The sequence below is a fragment of the Giraffa tippelskirchi genome, chromosome 9, assembly GCF_054371585.1.
Source record: "Giraffa tippelskirchi isolate mGirTip1 chromosome 9, T2T-mGirTip1v1.2.pri, whole genome shotgun sequence".
Lineage (NCBI taxonomy): Eukaryota > Metazoa > Chordata > Mammalia > Artiodactyla > Giraffidae > Giraffa > Giraffa tippelskirchi.
Window position 1 is genome coordinate 41,287,549 of NC_137283.1, and position 21,026 is coordinate 41,308,574.

The following is a 21,026-nucleotide window of genomic DNA, read 5'->3' on the forward strand; positions in this document are numbered from 1 at the left end:
TTCATATCCTGGCCACTCCCCTGCCTCTTCACAGTCGTTCCTTAGAGCTGTGAGAGAGGCTGTCCCCCAGCTATTGTCCTTACTTAGGTACCCCAAAATCGATAAAAACACTCCTAAGTATGTGTTTTCCCACTCCATATCTATTATAAATACTGTATCTTCTCTTTATTGAATAAAAAACTAACTTTCCAAGAAAACATTCATGACACAAACCAAGAAATGATATAATTTGTTTTACCTTAAACTGTGGCTTTTCGGAAGTCGTAAGCAGAACATCACTGAATAATCTGTAAAAAAAAAGAAACAGAAATATCTTTCTTAAACAAGGTGTACTTTCAGAACAGAACCAGAGCAGAATGAGACATTTTTAGCCCATCAAGTTTCCCCCAACCCCCACGTCGTCCCCCAGCCCCAGTCCAACCTACCACCTCAGGTTTATCAATAAACTCAAAGGAGTTTCCAGGCCACCCACAGTGACCTCCAGAAACCCCAACTCCCCATTATTTCTGAGCTCAGCAGGAGGGCTGGGTCAGCTTTGTAGGGGGAGGTGACTTCCCCACTGAGGGGCAAGTCTTCTCATGTAAATTAATTCGCATTTTGAAAAGAAATTTGCAAGTTACTTATTATGGTTATGAAAAGTCAAAGTGTTAGTCACTCAGACTTGTCCCAGCTCTGTGGCTTCATGGACTGTAGTCCACCAGGCTCCTCTGTCCACGGGATTTCCCAGGCAAAAATACTGGAGTGGGTTGCCATTTCCTTCCAAACCCAGGGCCCCAGGACTGCAGGCAGATTCTTTACCCGAGCCACCACAGAAGCCCATTATTTATATTATACTGCAATTAATATATGCAGCAGATATTTCTAAACAGAATGATTGATTTTCCTTTTTGTCCCAGAGGAGGATAAAATTTATTCTAGAGCTCAATATAATAAAAATGTGTGAGTAAGTAAAAAGGAATTGCTTTGATTGGAATCCAACAAGAGAAGATAATCTTCTTTTAAGGAAAAGAAGTGCTTCTCATGCTCTCTTAAGCAGCTTTTGGAGAATATCAATTCTCTCCTTGAAAGTATGCTATTAAAAAGAACAGTGTGAGGAATTCTGAAACTGTTCTGACTAAATGGTTGTTTGGGCACTGTCCAAATGGTTCTGCATAAGTCTTTCCTTGAACTGTCCCCCCTTTTAAAAAAGGGTAACTACATCTCAAGTAGAAGAGACAGGGTTAACTTTTCCCTATAGCACTCCCTGGACAGCCTAGAGGTAGAGACAAAACTCTCCCCTTCAAGGCCAAGGGGTCCACTTACTTCCCAGACAACACATTTTTAACTGAGCAGAATTCACACCTCGCCAAATGCTATCCCAGGCTGAAGCCCACAAGGTAGAAAGACTTAAGTGAAGAAAAAAAAAAAATTGGATTCACTTTAGAACTGGAAGGCTGGGAGGAAAATGTAAGCGCTTCGGAGCAGGGGGTGCAAATACAAACCCAAGTAAACTGACATGGATAGAGACTGTTTCCTAACTACAAAGGCATGTGTCCTACAAGTGAATGGCGAAAATGACTAGAATAATTTTCCCACGTTTGCACTGTTGCTGATTGTGCCTGGTTCATAGAGGGATGCCCCAGTGTCAGTGAAACATTGAAAAGTCACATCCACGGGACAGGGGCTTGGGCTGCTCTGTACAGCGCATCCTCCCCAGGGTCTCGGACTGGAACAGACCCACTGGGACGCAAGGAATCTGAAGTTATCACCGCCTCCCCTGAACTCAGGTTGTATGTACTTCAAGTTGCCCTGCCTCATTCCCTCATGTCATTGTTTTCCGAATACATCTGCTCACAGAGCACTGGGTACATCTCAGAGCACAAAATAGAAGCTGCGTAACTAGCATTTAATAAGTACTTCTTAAGTAACTGGGCCTGTATAGGAATCATCTCAATAAATCCTCCCACCAGCCCTTTGAGGTAGAGACTATCATTATCCCCATTTATAGATGAGGAAACTCAGCTTCCCGAGGTTTGGAAACCTGCCCAAGGTCACCTGGAGAAAGCGCTAAAGCTGTGCCCACACCCAGGTCTGTCTAAACTCAGACACATGCTTCTGAACCACCCTGCTGCCTTTCCGTGAAGGAACAGAACATGCACCTTAAAAAAAGACCCCAAAGCACTATCTGACCCGCCTCAATTAACCATTCATCTCTAAGCCCCAGCACAGGGCCTGGTACATGTCAGACATCAGATATATGCTACCCAGTGAGGAAATGAATAAACACGTGCAGGGGAGGTCGAAGCCAGGCAGCCCTCCTCCTGGAGGCCAGACCCTGCCTGACCAGCGACTAGTGAAGCAGCCACTGCTGTGGGTCACGCAATGAACGGAAACGGGGTTGCCCCCCTTCAGTACTTCCCAAGCAGGGGGCTGCCATGTGTCCACATACACAATGCCAACGTGGACAGGGAGAGACATACATGAAGACACACGTGAAGACGACACGCATGTGAAGAGACAGCAGTCAGACCACAGTGCACAGGGGTCACGAGGAAAGGTCAGGATGTCATGTGGCAAGTGACCACTGGCAAGCAGGCCACATAGACTCTGCAGGGACCGCAGATAAGTCTCTACTGGGACTGGACACTTGGGCCAGTGGTCCGGGGCTCGACACGGTTAGGAAGGTTAAAGCCAAGGCGTGGGATTGACTTACGGCATCTGCAAGAGCCGGGAGACGGTGGGCATGCCATTTTTACAGGCCTCACAAGACAGCGTGGACTCCAACACGGCCACTTGAAATGAACAGATACACGTTTTAGTTCCACAGAACATGTTGGCAAACCCACTTGGTGATGAAAAGTTTGACACCACTTCTCAACAACTGTCTGCGGGCTCATCAGGACAGTGTCAAAACTCTTAACGCACAGACAGATGGCATACATGGTGGCAGGGGGTGGAGGGGGAAAGGGGGCTGCTGGCAATGCTGACAACTCCTGATGACTCAAAAAAAAATGGTTCAGGAACCACATGCTGACAGAAAGCTAAGTACATTGCACAGATAATTAGAGGAAGGACTCAAGATATCATTCATAAATGTGTTTGCTCTCTTAAAAGAGAAGTAAACACCACACATGAGTAAAATTCTAAACTTGAAAGACACGTCTCTGCTTGCCTGCTTTTAGTCAAAACCAACATACGAAGTGCCAACTGTTGGTATCTCACCATCCAACACCTTGGACGATGTAAACAAAAGCAGCCAGAGTTTTTTTTTTCCATTCATAATTTGACCACTCGGAATTAACTATTATTAACATTATGCTTTTTACCCACACAAGTACACACATTTAATTCTTCACATATCCAGATGAATTCTTGCTTTATGTAAAGAGATACATCCAAGGAAACTGAGGCAAACTTCTAAACTTAATACAGTACTTGGTTATACCAGAAAAAAAAAATTATCACAGATTAAAATGACATTTCATATGGAGCAAGTTTTCACAATTATCGTTTATTACACACAGTCATCCCTCAGTCTCCCTGGGGCACTGATTCAAGAACCTCTCCTTCCCTAAAGATACCCATATCTTCAGATGCTCAAGTCTCTTATACAAATTTGTATATAATATCTGCATACAAACTATGTACATCCTCCCATATACTTTATTTACAAAAGCAGCCAGATTTTCTTTTTTTTTTAACTTGCAGGTCACTGTTCCATTTCAGCTGGTCAAACTCAACCCAAAATAGTCTTGAGGCCTGTTCTCTGGAACCATCTCACAACACAAAACAAATGCTGGTGGAGGTTGACCCGAATGCGTGGAAGGCGCAATGTTGCAAGAGCTGCTCTGCACCCCCCACTGACCCCGCCCCAGGGGGTTGTGAGCTGGCTGTCAAGGGGAGGAAAGGGTCCCTGGGTGACTCTGCATCAGCCCCGACATCCCTCCTTCCTACAGGAGCCCCTCAGTGATGCTGGGAGAATCTGGGATCCAGGGTTTCCTGCCTGCCTTTCCTAATCTGGGCCTGGGGGGCTGTCCTCTGCTGTGTGTCCAGCCTGCGGCTGTCCTTGCAGGTCCCCCTCCAGCCTTGGGATACCTCCCGACTCTGCCTGAGTCCACAAGACTGGATGCAAGTTGTCTGCTCCTGGCTTCTGCTTCTACCTCTCACTAGGTCTGGCCATACTTCGCTTCACATCCTCTTGCTTCCAAAATTCTGATGCATGTTACAGAAGGGCTCCTGAGATTTCAGAAAGCCTGACAAACAGATGAGCGATCTGAATTTTCAGTGGAATACACTTGAGGAAGTTACTCCCGTAACTTCTACTTCCTGGTAAGACTTCCTGGCTATGGAGCATGGTAACTTCCTCTGGACCTTCCCTGGACTCTGGAAAAGGGGGTGAGAAGCTTCGAGCATGACCAGGGCCCAGAAGACCCTTACAAACCCCATACTGACCCACAGCCATGGACGGTGCAGGAGGGAAGGAGTCTACAGGCACTGAGTCGGGTGGTCGTCCGTAAGTCATTTCATATAGTAAGTGGCCAAAGCAGTGGACGTCCACACTCTCCAATGTCTGCAGAAGAAAAGACAGCAGAGGGCTTTGGCTTTGTGAATCCCTAGCCCTGGGCTTCCACTAAGAAACATGGCCCAGGGCCAACCCCACCCGCAACTGGTAGTGACCACTCGAGGCCTTTTGTAAAAGCTCACAAAGCATCGTTTTGACCAAAAGTCTTGGTCCTACCCTTCACGGTGGTGCAGTTAGAGGTTCTACCCTTCCTCGGCCCTGCTCAACCAGCCTCTCAGATACAGCAGTGCTGTGGGAGAGACAGGGCCAACAGGCCTGCCTGCCCCAACCATACCCATCCTTGCTTAGCACACATTTCTTACAGGGACAGATCATGCATCCTGCCACGGGGATAACTTACACCTAAAAATAAGCCTGCTGTTTCATCACTTTCATCAACTTACATTGATCTTCCTGAACTGTGAGAAATACGATCGGTAGAAGGAAGGAAGGCCCAACAAGGAATTCTCCAGGTCCAGCAGCCGGCAGGTATCCCCGTCCAGCATCACGTTGGAAGCATGAAGATGCCCATAAGGGAATCCCTTGTCATGTAGAAACTTTAGGACCTATGCAAAAGTATGTAGTGGTTACACTCCCCTCCAACTCATTCGATACAAGACAAGGTTAAACTTTGCTTTTTCAGTCAACATATTTTGAAACAAGACCAAACTGGTCACCGGGGAGATTCCTAAAGAAAGAGTACATGTCTGTGCATTTCTTTGGAAAAGAGACGGACGCTGAGTGCTTTCCAGCTGTGGACACGCCAAGCCAAGCTCCCTCATTTCCAAAGAACAGAGAAGCAGCCTGCATCTGCTCGGGTTAACAGCTCTGATGCCAAAAGCCTCTACTGTAAGCACTTTCTCTACCTAAGCACCACATCCCAGCTCTCTTCAGGGCAAAGATCCTCCCGCACAGATGAATAAAACTATCCTGCCAGGGCATCTGCCAATTATTCAGGAAGAGGGGTTGAGCTGAAAACATCTCTAGTCCTGTCTCACCTCTGAATATATTTGGCTGTTTATTAATAGAAACACATGACACCCTCCCACAAAAAGAAGCAAACTTTTCAGTTGCCATTTCATAAACAGTGGTTCAGCCAGTGACAGAGACACCTGGATACAGCCCTGCAAAAGACCTGGTGAACCACAGCAGTGCCCTGCTGAAGCAGGTGCCCAGGACGATCTGTTGAGAACTGGAAGAAAAGTATTACAGCTTTTCTGTCTGTTTTTTGTTTTTCATTTATTTATTTTTTAACTTTTTGGCCATGCCATGTGGCATGTGGGATCCTAGTTCCCAGACCAGGGATCGAATCTGCCGCCCCTTGAGTTGGAAGAAGAGTCTTAACCACTGAACCACCACAGAACTCCCCTGTCTGTTTTGTTTTTAATCTCATTCTTTCTTAACTTATACTGGGCAAAATACATTAGCAACAGAATATATATAATATATATGTATATAAATTAGTTAAACATATATAAATGGGAGTGTTTATTCTTAAATTGTTTTCACTGATAGGGTTGCATAATCCAAGAAGTTTGGTGAATGCTGCTCTAGAGAGTGATGTGAGAAAGGCTTTTTCATGGTAGTTTTACTTCTGTAAGGGAGCCCTATGGTTATGTATAGGATATAACAAAAGCAAGAATCTTGGCACAAAGATAAATCAATCAGAAATAACACAAAACTTGATATTCACACAATAAAGTTCTTAAAAATCACACACTAGTTTAGGAATTTCCAATAGCTAAGCTTCTGGAACTGTGTTGGTCTAGATTACTGCTTTAGTCTCAAGTATTTGCTTTTGGGGATAAAATATGACAATGCCATCAATTTGTATGTGACCAGATAACTTCAACTATTTTAGATATTGCCTGAAAACTTTCCCAAAAGAATACTGTGATGATGGGTGAAATTCCAATGCAACTTAAACAAAAGTCAGATACCTCTTACCTCTAATATTTGCCGCCCATATGTTTTTATTTGCTGGAGTTCAAGGCCTTGAACCTTCTTAGGGTTGCAGTATTTCTTCAGGAATGGGTCTTTCGGTTTTGCCTTTGGAAAGGAATAAACAGCACATAAGAAGGCAGTAGAGGGGTTGAACTCTACACGCACATGGCCTCGTTGAACAGACAGGACACACTAAGAGGCTGGGGGCATCAGATGAGTCCAGCTGGCAGGACGTGGGCTGTTAAATACAGCAGCCTGCACAGTTAATAGAAAGAGGCTGACCAGGGTTCCAGCCTTTTTCTAGTCCAGTTAAGATGTTCCTGGTCCTCACTTTAGCAGACCCCAAAGTCTTGTATACTGTTAGAATTCTTCAGTATTGCTTTTTTTTTTTTTAAACACATAGCAGTGTTAATTATGGGTTTCCCAGGTGGCACTAGTGGTAAAGAACCCGCCTGCCATTGCAGGAGACATAAGAAACATGGGTTCGATCCCTGGGTTGGGAAGATCCCCTGGAGGAAGGCATGGCAACCCACTCCAGTATTCCTGCCTAGAGAATCCCAGGAATAAAAGAGCCTGGTGGGCTACAGTCCACAAGGTAGCACAGAAACAGACACAACTGAAGTGACTTAGCAAGCATGCAGTGTTAATAATATTTATTATGCTGTGTTTTACACCTCTAGTATTTATCCATCTTACCCTTTTAACTGTCTTCATCCAATTTCCCTTAAATATCCTCCCTACCTCTGTTAACCACAAATCTGATCTCTTTTTCTATGAGTTTGTTTGTAAAGCTTCTCAGTATTCCTTTAAAAAATTTTTTAAACTTTAAAACTGACCTAAGAGCAGCCTACAATCTAATGGATATAATCACGAAATGTTCAACCTTTCCTCATGTGGGTAAAGAAATGCTCTTTAACCAAATTGGGTAGTTTCTATTGCTAAAATAAATATAAATTTCAAATAAAATTAAAATTAAATCCTCGGGGCCTAGCTTCTAGAAGCTTAGGGATCAAGTATCAATAACAGGTTCTTAAGGGACTTGAGAACTTCTTGATGACCAGGAACTTGCACCAGCAGTACCTTGTAGATCAGGTCCTTCAAGGTTCCTTTTTCATTAAACATTCTAATTAGCAATGCTGAGGATTCGTTAGCTGTGGCAAAGGTAACACGATAGATGTAAGGGTGCTGCCAAAACAAAAAAAAAAGAAATTCACATTTAATCTGCATCAGCATCTAGGTTCCTTTTAGATCCAGGATCTGGTTATACAGAATCAAGTGCCAGCTTGATAGTTTAATTGCACATAAATGCAGAACATTCCCTGAACACATGGTATTTTCAAGTTGTCAGATGATCAGTTACTAACTCATTTTTTAAATGAGAGAAGGAAGGTAAACTACAGTGATTAAGCCAAGTGGTAGAAATTAAGCTCTCCAAGGGAAGGTATCTGCTTTAACGTGGTCTCACAGCTCAGGCGACAGTGTGGTACAAGAGAGGGAAAGTCTGAGTTTTGGGAAAGGTAGTTTTAATATTCTGCCTCTGTAAATTGGTAAAAAAAAAAAAAAAAAAAAAAAACAGCCAAATTCTAGAGCAGCCAAGTGGGAACCAGGACAAATGTGTCTCCCCTCACAGCGCTGCCTAACACTCCACACTGCTGTCTAGTGATAAGCCAGGGAGCATGACAGCCAGAAAACAAGCAACGGCAGCATCTTTCAGCATCTTGGCCCTTTTCCAGGGCAGTGAGCATGCGTCTCCCTGTCCCTCTGCTGGAATATGCAGTATGATGAATGACACTGCCCTCCTGAGAGGCAGACATGGATGTCAACAGAGCGGGGTGGGGAGTGAGACAAATTATTTAATGACTGGAAGAAAAGTCCTCATGTGACCTGGAACTGTGGATACATGGACCAACTGACTTCAAGTATTACAATGGCCACGAGCTCAAAGGAGTACCAGGAAGATTCAAACCCTTGGGAGCTGGATTGTGTGAGGATTTGATGGGCAGGGAGATGGAAGGGGGTGCCCAGGGGAATACAGAAAATTGATCATGAAGTTCCTCCTGATCATCACAACAAAGCGATTGCTGTGGATATTTTCATGGCTTTACTGAAATACAATTCACATCCCATTATAATTCACCTGTTTAAAGTATACAACTCAATGATTTTCAATATATTCAGAGCCGTGTGACTCTCATACAGTCTAATTTTAGAACGTTTTCATCACCTCAAAAAGAAACCCAATCAATAAAATAAAAATCTTTGGAATCCATACTGATATAAATAGATAAAGAAGAGAGAACATGAAGCTCTTCCTTATAGTAGAATGCCAATCACTAAATATAAGTAATTAGCCCCCAACTAAAATAAATAAATTTATTAAAAAAATTAAAAAAAAAAAAAGAAATGATGGAGTTAGAAAATCTCTATGAATGCTACAACTGGTGGGTTTGATAAAGACTACACCACTTATAAAGTCTCAAAAAAAAAAAACCCAACCCTCCCTACAATTGCTTATTAATTAGTTCTAGTTATCTTATAAAAATAACTAAGGATGGGTACAAATGTTCAGCTAAAATTGTTCACCATGGCATTTTTTAAAAAAATAAGAGCAAAAAATTAGAAGTGATCCACATGTCTAGTGGATTAGCTGAGTGAACTGAGGTATGGCCAATGATAATTTTATGCAGTCAGTAATAATGATGTATTATACTGTATTTATTAACAACAAAAGATGTTCATGGGTATACCATTAACAACAACAAAAATCAAGCTTTAGAACAGTATCTATATGATTTTTTTCAAAAATAATCATGTAAGAGAGTTCCTTGGTGGGCCTAGTGGTTAGGATTCTGGGCTTTCATTATTGTGGCCTTGATTCAATTCCTGTTCGGGGAACTAAGAGCCCGCAAGACACAAGGCGCAGCCAAAAAAAAAAAAAAACATAAAATTCTAGAGAAGTAACAATTGGACATGACACATGACACTTTGGCCCATACTTCAGGTTACTTGGAATTATGGGCAAATTTTATTTTATTTTTGCCTATCTGTGCTTTCTGACTTCCTGTAATTAATATGCACTACTATCTTCTTTTCTTGAAAAAGCATATCCAAGAAAAGAAATTTCGGATTGAGCGCTCACAGCCTGTGTGACACAACCTATCAGACTCAAAGACCACAATATTTTTCTCCGCCAGGTATCACACCTCATTAAACACTTGGTCTTGCTAGCTTGACAAGACATTCTCTTCAAAAAACTAATATTAACACTAACTCAATTTTATCTAGCCAGGTTAGTCTTTTCCTTAAGAATATCTGCATATATTTTGAAAGACATTCATGAGGTTCTTACCACTGAAAGCCTTAGATTAGAATCCCTTTTCCAGTTAATCTAAATATGCATCAGTTCTGCTTTCTCAGGCTGGAAACAGATCTCTCAACTCATTGATAACAAACATCCTCACCAAGAACAAGAGGCTCAGAGAAGTGGGTGATTTCCTACTCTGATATTTGCTTTAAACACAAAAACAATATTTTGGGCTTCCCTGGCAATCCAGTGGTTAAGACTGTGTTTCCACTGCAAGGGGCCAGGGTTAGATCCCTAGTAGGGATCCTGCATACCACATGGCGTGGCCAAATGAATAAAAAATATTAAATAAATTACCACATTTCGTGGGTAGTCTGGAAGTCATGAATGTCATTTAAATGGCCAGTGGTCTGTGGGAGTAGCCCTGAGCACTTCCAGTCTGAAGAGAAATCCACTCCACCTCTCCATTCTCAAGCCTGGAGAGTGTTTCCAGCTCTTCTGTCCACGGTCACCCACCCCCAAGAAAACATTATGAATCTGTCATCAGCATCAAGAATAACAGAAGGACTTGTACTCACCAAACAGGAAGGCAGAAGTTTGATTAGACACTGAAAATCTTTATCTGACAGATACTTGTCAGGACCAAGGTCAGCCTGCAAACATGGGAGGAAATATCAGGGTGCTGTTTTGGTCATCAAAAGAAAAATTCCTTACAAGCCTTTCCTTTTTTAAAAAAATCTGTCCAAATACATGACTATAAACCAAAGATGAAAACCACAGTAATTTGTGTTGCCTCATGGCCTTTCTGGAGTATATAAACATACAAATACTAGCACCTAACAGTAATGTTACCTAATTCTATTAACCAAATGTATCACTAGAGCTCTCAAAGTTAATAGATAAAACAAAAATAATGCCCAAGAATTTTTTTAAGACAAACTGCCAAAGTGTCAGTCCTAAAGAGGTCCAAGAAAACTATTTTAAGCTGTTCGTATTTCTTTCCAAATGTTTACTAGCTGATGAAATGTAGTCACACTGATATTACCACATGCATAAACAAAGTGACTTAAAATGACTCTCTGATGTATGACTAAGGGGCCCTTTACATCTCTCGGCAGCACAGGCAGCACAGGCAGCACAGTACAATTTTGTAGTTCTCTTGTCAGTTCTCTTGCTTTCATAAACCCACCTGAAGTCCCTGAAATTAGTCTAAACCAAAACAAAACAAAACTAGCTTACCCAGCTTAGCACTAGCCGTTCCTTTGGTTGATTTTTAATCTTCATTAAGAAATATTTCTTCCTTATCCTCCAACCTATCATAAAAGGAGATGTGTTTATAGCTACATGATCTAACACCAACTGATTCTGTTTTACTGACCAAATAATTAATAAAAATTAAGTTCAGAAATATAATTCATAGCTATATAGGAACCTGTAAGCAACGATTTGGTAATACTGAAATGGTAAAAGCTGCACTAAAATAAATAAAAAAAGAAATTACCCATGGAAAAAGGAAAACAGCACTTCAGTTTAGATTTAATGGAAAAGATAAGAGAGGAATGAATGATGGTTCTGAAACTTAGTTACCACCATCCAAATCCCCAGATGCGTCTGTAACCAAGATTCATTCACTAATAAAAGTTAAGGACTGAATCCTCAAATAGTATGTAAACAGACAAAAAAAAGGCATCACCTGCATTTCTTATGCATTTCACCTGCATAAAAGCTTTTTTGGGATACTTATAAGAAAGCATGACAAAGAACCCCGTTCTGTGATCCTTTTTTAACACAACGGGCACACCAGTTTCTCACCTATGTCTTTCAATGGTTCTACCACCTCCCACTTTGGCTCTGACCGGAAGAACATGGAAACATGTTGTAAGGCAATCTCTGCAAAGATATTTTGGAAACGTATTAGACAAACATATCAGGAAAGTGCCATACGCTTAAGATGTTATTCTTGCAAGTGAAATTCTTATGGTCTATGACTTTCTTTAAAATTTTAATTATAAAAATATGAACACAGAGTAAATAAAACATGAGACTCTAGATTGGATCCTGGAACATAATAACATTAATGAAACATCTAATGAAATCTGAATAAAACTATAATTAATAGTAATGTGTGAATGCTAATTTCTTAGTTTTGATATAAATGAATCATGCTTATATAAGATGTTAACACTAGGGGAAACTAGGTGAGGGTGTATATGGAAATTCTATACTATCACTGCCATTTTTTTTTTCTGTAAATATAAAATTATTCTAAAATCAACAGTTTATTAAAGAAAGTAATTACTAACAGAATAATTAAACTGGAAGATCTAAAATATGCAAACTAGTTGTCTTAAGCCAAGAATTCAATATATGTACCACACAACAACTGGAGCTCAAAACTCAAAATGTGTCCTAAGGTCACCCTGGAACAGCATTAAACATTGCTTCAAGTGGTATTTATCCGATCTTCATTCCTCATGAAATTATAGCTTTCACCAACAAAGAAGCGATTAGCCTTAAATATATATGCTGGAAATAAAAGCCAGTGTTTTAGAAAAACATCCACGCGCAGCAACAACATGGTTCTGTTGTGGGAAACCACTGTGCATCTGCTTACTGGAAAAAAAAATCCATCCTTCTCTTTGTGTTTATCATGAGAACGTTTCCCCCTTCTACGAAGACAATGAAAAGAGGAAGTTCTTTAAAGTTCACTGTATAAAAAAATCATCAGAATAACTGTGCTTTTACATTTCCTGCAAAAAGCAACATCTGTAATTTGTTGTTTTCCCCCTCAATGTAGTGAGTGAATGAAAGCCACGTTGGATCCCTGAAAGCAAACAGCAATCCTGCAAATCCACTGTGGAACTGCACTTCTGCCAGCATCAGTTACATCCCAGGCACCAGGGATTCAGCAGAAACACTTTGCATGTGTTGAAATGACCTAGTCTGGAACTACTATGCCTAGAGCTTGGCAGACAATATTATTTTGATATATTTTAGAGTACATTATCAATTAAGAGATTTGGGGAAGAAAACAATCTTATTGACTCAATATGTAAAGTGTCAGTGCTGTCTGCACCTAAAAGAACATGAGATGACAGATACAGAACAGACTCCATTTACATTTGTTTTAACTACTCCAATGTGACAACCATTTGGAGAGGTTGGGTGTGGCAGCAGCAGATGAATTTTCATAACCAACACTGGAAGCTCTGAACTTTTTCTGTAAGTAACGCTGATATAAAAGGCTTTCAGCATTTCCAAAATAACTTGAACGTAAGCTACTTCAAAAGATATTCTTTTACGTGAAAATCACCACAACATTGAGAAGGATTATGAAAAATAATTTTCTAAATGCAGTTCAGAACTAACAGTGACTCATAATCCCCTACAATCTCATTATTCCACCATGTTTACTGTATGCTACTGTGCATTGTACATTGTTTTTGGAATAGGGGAAGTAGCTGTGAGCAAATGGAACATGTTAAGATTTGTTAGTGACAAATTAAGGATTAGAAAATAGCTTTTTTTCCTTCTTCTTCTTTATCTTTGGGATCAGAAAATTACAGACAGGACATTTTCTTTCCTCTGAACTATGATTTATTCTCAAGTAAGCCACACGACCACCATGCTCCCAATATTAATCCCTTCCCTCCCCAGATTCAGGTAACACATTTCAGTCCTAAACATCTTCTGCTTAGAAGCCTTTGTTGGCGCGCCATGTCCTTACCAATTTGGACCAAGCTTCTAAACCTCACAGTGTTCAACCTAGCTCTGGCTCTACATCACCCTTCTGTCTTTAGCCCCGCTCTCCCCTTCCCCTCACCGCCCAATAATGTGTGAGCCTCACACTCTTGTCACTGAGAGGGCACCTGCCATGGCCCCTGAAGACTGGCCAACCCTAACCCTCAGCATTTTCTATTCCTGCCCATCCAACCTTTGAGGCTCAACCCAAACTTGCTGCTCCCCTAGCCAGGGCTTCCTCCCTTCTTCCCTCCTCTGTACACTCCAGCGCTCCACATGGCCCTCTACTATGGCATTCTGTCCCACTAGTCTTCCACGAGACTGTGATCGCTGGCTTTAGAAAGAAATATCTTAAACATGGCAGAGCCCACAGCCATACAGAAATATTTACTTCTTTCTCTCTTGGAGTGCTGGCCCTTGCCCCTTGGCCTAGCTAACTTCTACTTACCACAGGTCTCCACGCAGGTGTCACCCCTTCTGGGAAGACTTCCTCCACCTTCAGAGCTGGGTCATCTCCACCTGGACCCCCACCCTCGAGGTGCTATCACGTCTTTGACCTGGCACAGTCTTTACCCGTCAATCTCCCTACAGAAGTGCCCTGGGGTAGGAGTTGGGTTAGGAGACTATTTCCTGCTTGATGCTGCAGTCATAGTACTTGTCACATAGCAGGTGCTCAATAAATATTTGATGAAGTAAGAACTAACTAAGGGTTCAATGGGCTTCCTAAATAGCTCACTAGTAAGCAATCTGCCTGCCAACCAGGAGACGTGGGTTCAATCCTGGGTTGAAACAATTCCCCTGGAAAAGGAAATGGCAACGCACTCCAGTATTCCTGCCTGGGAAATCCCATAGACAGAGGAGCCTGGCGGGCTACAGTTCATGGGGTCGCAAACATAACAGTAGTAAGGGTTGAATGCATGCACAATGGGTGTGGACACTCGCTCATGAGCACATGAAATCCATGAAAAGGAAAGCATCTGCCCTCCATTTCATTAGCCCATGGGGGAAACTGCATGCTCTCTAGCTGCTGACAAACACGCCCCAGACAGGAAATGCAGAGTGATGCCTTCAAGTCCACCTTATGCTCCCCACAGAGCTCAGACTTCTCAGATCAGAAAGTACCAGCTGCCCCCACTGTGTGCAGCTTTTGACCCCCTAGATCCCAGCCCCATGAAGTGACTGCAGGGAATACAGACCAGCTCCTCTAGTCCTACAACTGGGCTCCAGATCTCCCGCACTACAGCAGCTGGTATGTTACAGCAACCTGCAGCCTTTCTGAAGCACCCTGCTCTTGTTCTGAATATAATCTTACGGTCCCTCTCACCCTCCTCTCTTGCCCAAACCCTCCCTCCCTCCCTCCTCCACTCCATCCTGGATCCCACTACTATCTGACCTGTTCACAGGACTCTTGGGATTTTAGAGCTAGAAGAGAGCTTTGGATGCTATCTGGTCCACTCTCCCCACCCCCATCTCATACGTTATCAGTCAGGACCTTGAGGCCTACAGAGTGGAGAGGCTGCTGCTAATAAGAAAGCTGGGGCCAAGATGCAGGCCTCTTGATTTCTGGTCCAAGTGACTTCTGCATGGATATTAAAAAGCTTACTCATGAAGTGGTTTAAGGTGGGAAGATGGTTATACTGCAGTGATGGCTATACCTTGCTAACAAAATGAATAAGGTGATGTGTGTGTATGTGTACGTGTTTCTCAACATAAACCCCGTATGACTGGCCAGGAGACAACTAATTCCCCTGTACAATAGCTGGCCCTCAATTAGACTTTCTAATTCAAGTGAACAACCCCAAACCAACCTTCAACAAAGCACCAAGGATCCATATTTCCTTTCAGTGAATTTGCTAGTACAAAGAGACTGGAATACCAGACCATCTTATCTGCCTCCTCAGAAACTGTTGCCAAGAAGCAACAGTCAGAACCAGACATGGAACAACAGACTGGTTCAAAATTGGGAAAGGAATATATCAAGGCTGTAGACTGTCACTCTGTTTATTGAACGTCTATGCAGAGTACATCATGTGAAATGCCAGGCTGGATGAATCACAAGTTGGAATCAAGATTGCCGGGAGAAATAGCAACCTCAGATATGCAGATGATACCACCCTAACAGCAGAAAGTGAAGAGGAACTGAAGAGCCTCTTGATGAAGGTGAAAGAGGAGAGTGAAAAAGCTGGCTGAAAACTCAACATTCAAAAAACAAAGATCATGACATCCAGACCCATCACTTCATGACAAACACATGGGGAAAATATGGAAACAGTGACAGATTTTATTTTCTTGGGCTCCAAAATCACTGCAGATGGCGACTGCAGCCATGAAGTTAAAAGACGATTGCTCCTGGGAAGGAAAGCTACAACAAGCCCAAACAGCATATTAAAAGGCACAGACATCACTCTGCCCACAAACGTTCATATAATCAAAGCTATGGTTTTTCCAGTAGTCACATACAGATGTGAGAGTTGGACCACAAAGCAGGCTGAGCGCCAAAGAACTGATGCTTTCAAAATGTGGTGCTGGAGAAGACTCTTGAGAGTGCCTTGGACAGCAAGGAGATCAATCCAGTCAATCCTAAATGAAATCAACCCTGAATATTCATTAGAAGGGCTGATGCTGAAGCTTGGGCTCCAATACTTCGGCTACCTGATGTGAAGAGTTGACTCACTGGAAAAGACCCTGATGCTGGGAAACACTGAGGGCAAGAGGAGAAGGGGATGACAGAGGATGAGATGGTTGGATGGCAACATGGATTCAATAGACATGAGGGTAAGCAAACTCCAGGAGATAGTGAAGGACAGGGAAGCCTGGCGTGCTGCAGTTCATGGGATCACAAAGAGTTGGACACAATTGAGTGACTGAACAACAATAAAAACAGAAGGAAAGGAATAAAAGGACCAGCAATCCCAGGCTTAGGTCCTCTCCAGAGAGGAGAGCAGGGAGCTGCTGATATCTTGAGAGCTGCTGGTCACCCATCCCCTGGGGAATGGGTGGCATCAACAGTTCTCCTCTGACAAAGCACCTGCAGGCTCACTCAGAGCAACAGGCAGGAAATGTGGCCTTGGTGGTTTCAGCCACACCTGAACACAGACCTCAGATCCTGCTGAAGGGAAGCTGGACAGTGACCACAGAAACTAAGGAGAGGGACAGACAGTATCCATATGAGAGAGGAAATGCTGGAAGCTGGAGGTGCACAGGGTGCCCTTGGGGGCCATGGGCCACACTGTAAGTTTTGGGAAACCTGGACACGACTACCCAGCTCTTTGGGGAACAGTTCAGTTAAGCTGATGTGGAAGAGGTGGCCTGGGTTTCCCTTTCCTGAGGCACTTGGTGAGTCAGCGCAGAGGAAAGACAAAGTTCTGACATTTCATGGAAAGGGGGAAATTAATCAGCACTTTTCTGAAAACAGCACCCAACCCTTATTGTGTCATCAGGACTGTGCCATCTAAATAGTGGCAGCTACTTGAGCACTTGTGTTCTGGCAGGAGTCTCTGACAGTTTTCTCATACTCCTGTGCTCATCTCCTTAGGACTCCTGACTGTCTGACATCCTGGGAGAGAGGGGAAAAATCAGGACAAGAGCAGCACGTAGAGAGGCACAGGAGGAGATATAGGGATCAGACACTGTTCCGGGGGGAGCAGCATTTTAACTGGGAAACATTCAGACACTAGACACTTGTACGATCATACAAATGTGCGACCCTAGGTAAGGCCCTTCTTGGGAGACTGCTCATGTATAAAATGAGAGGATTCTCCCGGAACTCAGTGAGTTTGGCACAGTTGCAGGATACAAAATTAATATACAGAAACTGGTTGCACTTCTATATACTAACAAGAAACTATCAGAAAGAAATGAAAGTAAGAAAACAATTTCATTTACAATCATATCAAGAAGAATAAATCCAACTAAACAGGTAAAAGATCTGTACTCTAAAATCTCTCAGACACTAATGAAAGAAATTGAAGAGGACACAAACAGATAGAAAGCTATACTGTGTTCATGGACTGGAAGAATTAATATGGCTAAAATGACTGTACAACCCAAGGCAATCTACAGATTCAGTGCAATCCCTACAAAATATCACTAGCTTTTTTCACAGAGCTAGAACAAATAATTCTAAATTTTTTTGGAAACAGAAAAGATCTTGAATAGTCAAAACAATCTTGAAAAAGAAAAGCTGGAAGTATCATGCTTCTGATTTCAAAGCACTCTACAAAGGTACAATAATCAAAACAGTATGGTATTGGGACATACACAAGCACACACAGACCATGAAGGAACAGAATAGAGTGCCCAGAAATGAACCTGTACCTCTATCAGCAATTAATCTATTAATACAACAAAGGAGGTAAGAATATACAATGGAGAAAAGACAACTTCTTCAATAAATTTGGGAAAACTAGACAGCTACATGCAATAGAACCAAACTGGACTACTCTCACATAATATACAGTTCAGTTCAGTTCAGTCGCTCAGTCGTGTCCGACTCTTTGCAACCCCATGAATCGCAGCACACCAGGCCTCCCTGTCCATCACCAATTCCCAGAGTTTACCCAAACTCATATCCATTGAGTTGGTGATTCTACCTAACCATCTCATCCTCTGTCATCCCCTTCTCCTCCTGCCCTCAATCTTTCCCAGTGTCAGGGTCTTTTCAAAAGAGTCAGCTCTTCGCATCAGGTGGCCAAAGTATTGGAGTTTCAGTTTCAACATCAGTCCTTCCAATGAACACTCAGGACTGATCTCCTTTAGGATGGACTGGTTGGACTTCCTTGCAGTCCAAGGAACTCTCAAGAGTCTTCTCCAACACCACAGTTCAAAAGCATCAATTCTTCGGTGCTCAGCTTTCTTTATAGTCCAACTCTCACATCCATACATAACTACTGGAAAAACCATAGCCTTGACTAGACGGACCTTTGTTGACAAAGGAATGTCTCTGCTTTTAAATATGCTGTCTAGGTTGGTAGTAACTTTCCTTCCAAGGAGTAAGCATCTTTTAATTTCATGGCTGCAATCACCATCTGCAGTAATTTGGGAGCCAAAAAAATAAAGTCAGCCACTCTTTCCACTATTTCCCCATCTATTTGCCATGAAGTGATGGGACCAGATGCTATGATCTTAGTTTTCTGAATGTTCAGTTTTAAGCCAACTTTTTCATTCTCCTCTTTCACTTTCATCAAGAGGCTCTTTAGTTCTTCTTCACTTTCTGCCATAAGGGTGGTGTCATCTGCATATCAGGTTATTGATATTTCTCCCAGCAATCTTGATTCCAGCTCATGCTTCTTCCAGCCCAGTGTTTCTCATGATGTACTCTGCATAGAAGTTAAATAAGCAGGGTGACAATATACAGCCTTGACGTACTCCTTTTCCTATTGGGAACCAGTCTGTTGTTCCATGTCCAGTTCTAACTGTTGCTTCCTGACCTGCATACAGGTTTCTCAAGAGGCAGGTCAGGTGGTCTGGTATTCCCATCTCTTTCAGAATTTTCCACAGTTTATTGTGATCCACACAGTCAAAGGCTTTGGTATAGTCAATAGAGCAGAAAAAGATGTTTTTTTGGAACTCTCTTGCTTTCTTGATGATCCAGCAGATGTTGGCAATTTGATCTCTGGTTTCTCTGCCTTTTCTAAAACCAGCTTGAACATCTGGAAGTTCACGGTTCACGTATTGCTGAAGCCTGGCTTGGAGAATTTTGAGCATTACTTTACTAGCGTGTGAGATGAATACAATTGTGTGGTACTTTGAGCATTCTTTGGCATTGCCTTTCTTTGGGACTGGAATGAAAACTGACCTTTTCCATTTCTGTACCCATTGCTGAGTTTCCCAAATTTGCTGACATATTGTGTGCAGCACTTTCACAGCATCTGACAGAATGTGATCCACTGAAGAAGGGAATAGCAAACAACTTCAGTATTCTTGCTTTGAGAACCCCATGAACAGTATGAAAAGGCAAAAAGATAGGACACTGAAAGATGAACTTCCAAGGTCGGTAGGTGATTAGTGGAGAAATAACTCCAGAAAGATAGAAGGGATGGAGCCAAAGCAAAAACAACACCCAGTTACGGATGTGACTGGGGATAGAAGCAAGGTCTGATGCTGTAAAGAGCAATATTGCATAGGAACCTGGAATGTTAGGTCCATGAATCAAGGCAAATTGGAAGTGGTCAAACAGGAGATGGCAAGAGTGAACATAGACATTCTAGGAATCGGCAAACTAAGATGGACTGGAATGGGTGAATTTAACTCAGATGACCATCATATCTACTACTGTGGGCAGGAATCCCTTAGAAGAAATGGAGTAACCATCACAGTCAACAAAAGAGTCTGAAATGCAGTATTTGGATGCAGTCTCAAAAACAACAATAGGATGATCTCTGTTCGTTTCCAAGGCAAACCATTCAATATCACAGTAATCCAAGTCTATGCCCTGACCAGCAATGCTGAAGAAGCTGAAGTTGAACGGTTCTATGAAGACCTACAAGATCTTTTAGAACTAACACCCCCCAAAAATGTCCTTTTCATTATAGGGGACTGGAATGCAAAAGTAGGAAGTTAAGAAACACCTGGAGTAATAGGCAAATTTGGCCTTGGAGTACAGAATGAAGCAGGGCAAAGGCTAATAGAGTTTTGTCAAGAGAGTGCACTGGTCATAGCAAACACCCTATTCCAACAACACAAGAGAAGACTCTACACATGGACATCACCAGATGGCCAACACCGAAATCAGATTGATTATATTCTTTGCAGCCAAAGATGGAGAAGCTCTATATAGTCAGCAAAAACAAGACTGGGAGCTGACTGTGGCTCAGATCATGAACTCTTTATTGCCAAATTCAGACTTCAATTGAAGAAAGTACACTAGACCATTCAGGTATGACCCCTTATGATTATACAGTGGAAGTGAGAAATAGATTTAAGGGACTAGATCTGATAGACAGAGTGCCTGATGAACTACGGATGGAGGTTCTTGACATTGTACAGGAGACAGGAATCCAGACCATCCCCAAGAGAAAGAAATGCAAAAAAGCAAAATGGCTGTCTGAGAAGCCCTTACAAATAGCTGTGAAAAGAAGAGAAGCGAAAAGCAAAGGAGAAAAGGAAAGATATATCCATTTGAATGCAGAATTCCAAAGAATAGCAAGGAGAGATAAGAAAGCCTTCCTTAGTGATCAATGCAAAAGAATAGAGGAAAACAATAGAATGGGAAAGACTAGAGATCTCTTCAAGAAAATCAGAGATACCAAGGGAACATTTCATGCAAAGATGGGCACAATAAAGGACAGAAATGGTATGGACCTAACAGAAGCAGAAGATATTAAGAAGAGGTGGCAAGAATACACAGAAGAACTGTACAAAAAAGATCTTCACGACCCAGATAATCTCGATGGTGTGATCACTCACCTAGAGCCAGACATCCTGGAATGTGAAGTCAAGTGGGCCTTAGGAAGCATCACTATGAACAAAGCTAGTGAAGGTGATGGAATTCCAGTT

At 42.3% G+C, this 21,026-nt stretch overlaps 1 protein-coding gene across 37 annotated transcripts in view; it reads right to left on the minus strand.

Moving 5' to 3' along the window:
* The window catches only part of PXK (PX domain containing serine/threonine kinase like), an 85,418-nt gene that overhangs the window by 23,255 nt on the left and 41,137 nt on the right, over window positions 1–21,026 (minus strand). For all 37 annotated transcript variants that reach the window (XM_081524625.1, XM_081524624.1, XM_081524644.1 and 34 more), the window contains 9 exons: window positions 11,601–11,678; window positions 11,028–11,101; window positions 10,367–10,441; window positions 7,565–7,669; window positions 6,488–6,589; window positions 4,945–5,106; window positions 4,432–4,549; window positions 2,693–2,771; window positions 239–287 (listed from right to left, as the gene is read on the minus strand). In XM_081524625.1, the coding sequence (XP_081380751.1) occupies window positions 239–287; window positions 2,693–2,771; window positions 4,432–4,549; window positions 4,945–5,106; window positions 6,488–6,589; window positions 7,565–7,669; window positions 10,367–10,441; window positions 11,028–11,101; window positions 11,601–11,678 (842 nt within the window). The remainder of the gene's footprint in view (window positions 1–238; window positions 288–2,692; window positions 2,772–4,431; window positions 4,550–4,944; window positions 5,107–6,487; window positions 6,590–7,564; window positions 7,670–10,366; window positions 10,442–11,027; window positions 11,102–11,600; window positions 11,679–21,026) is intronic.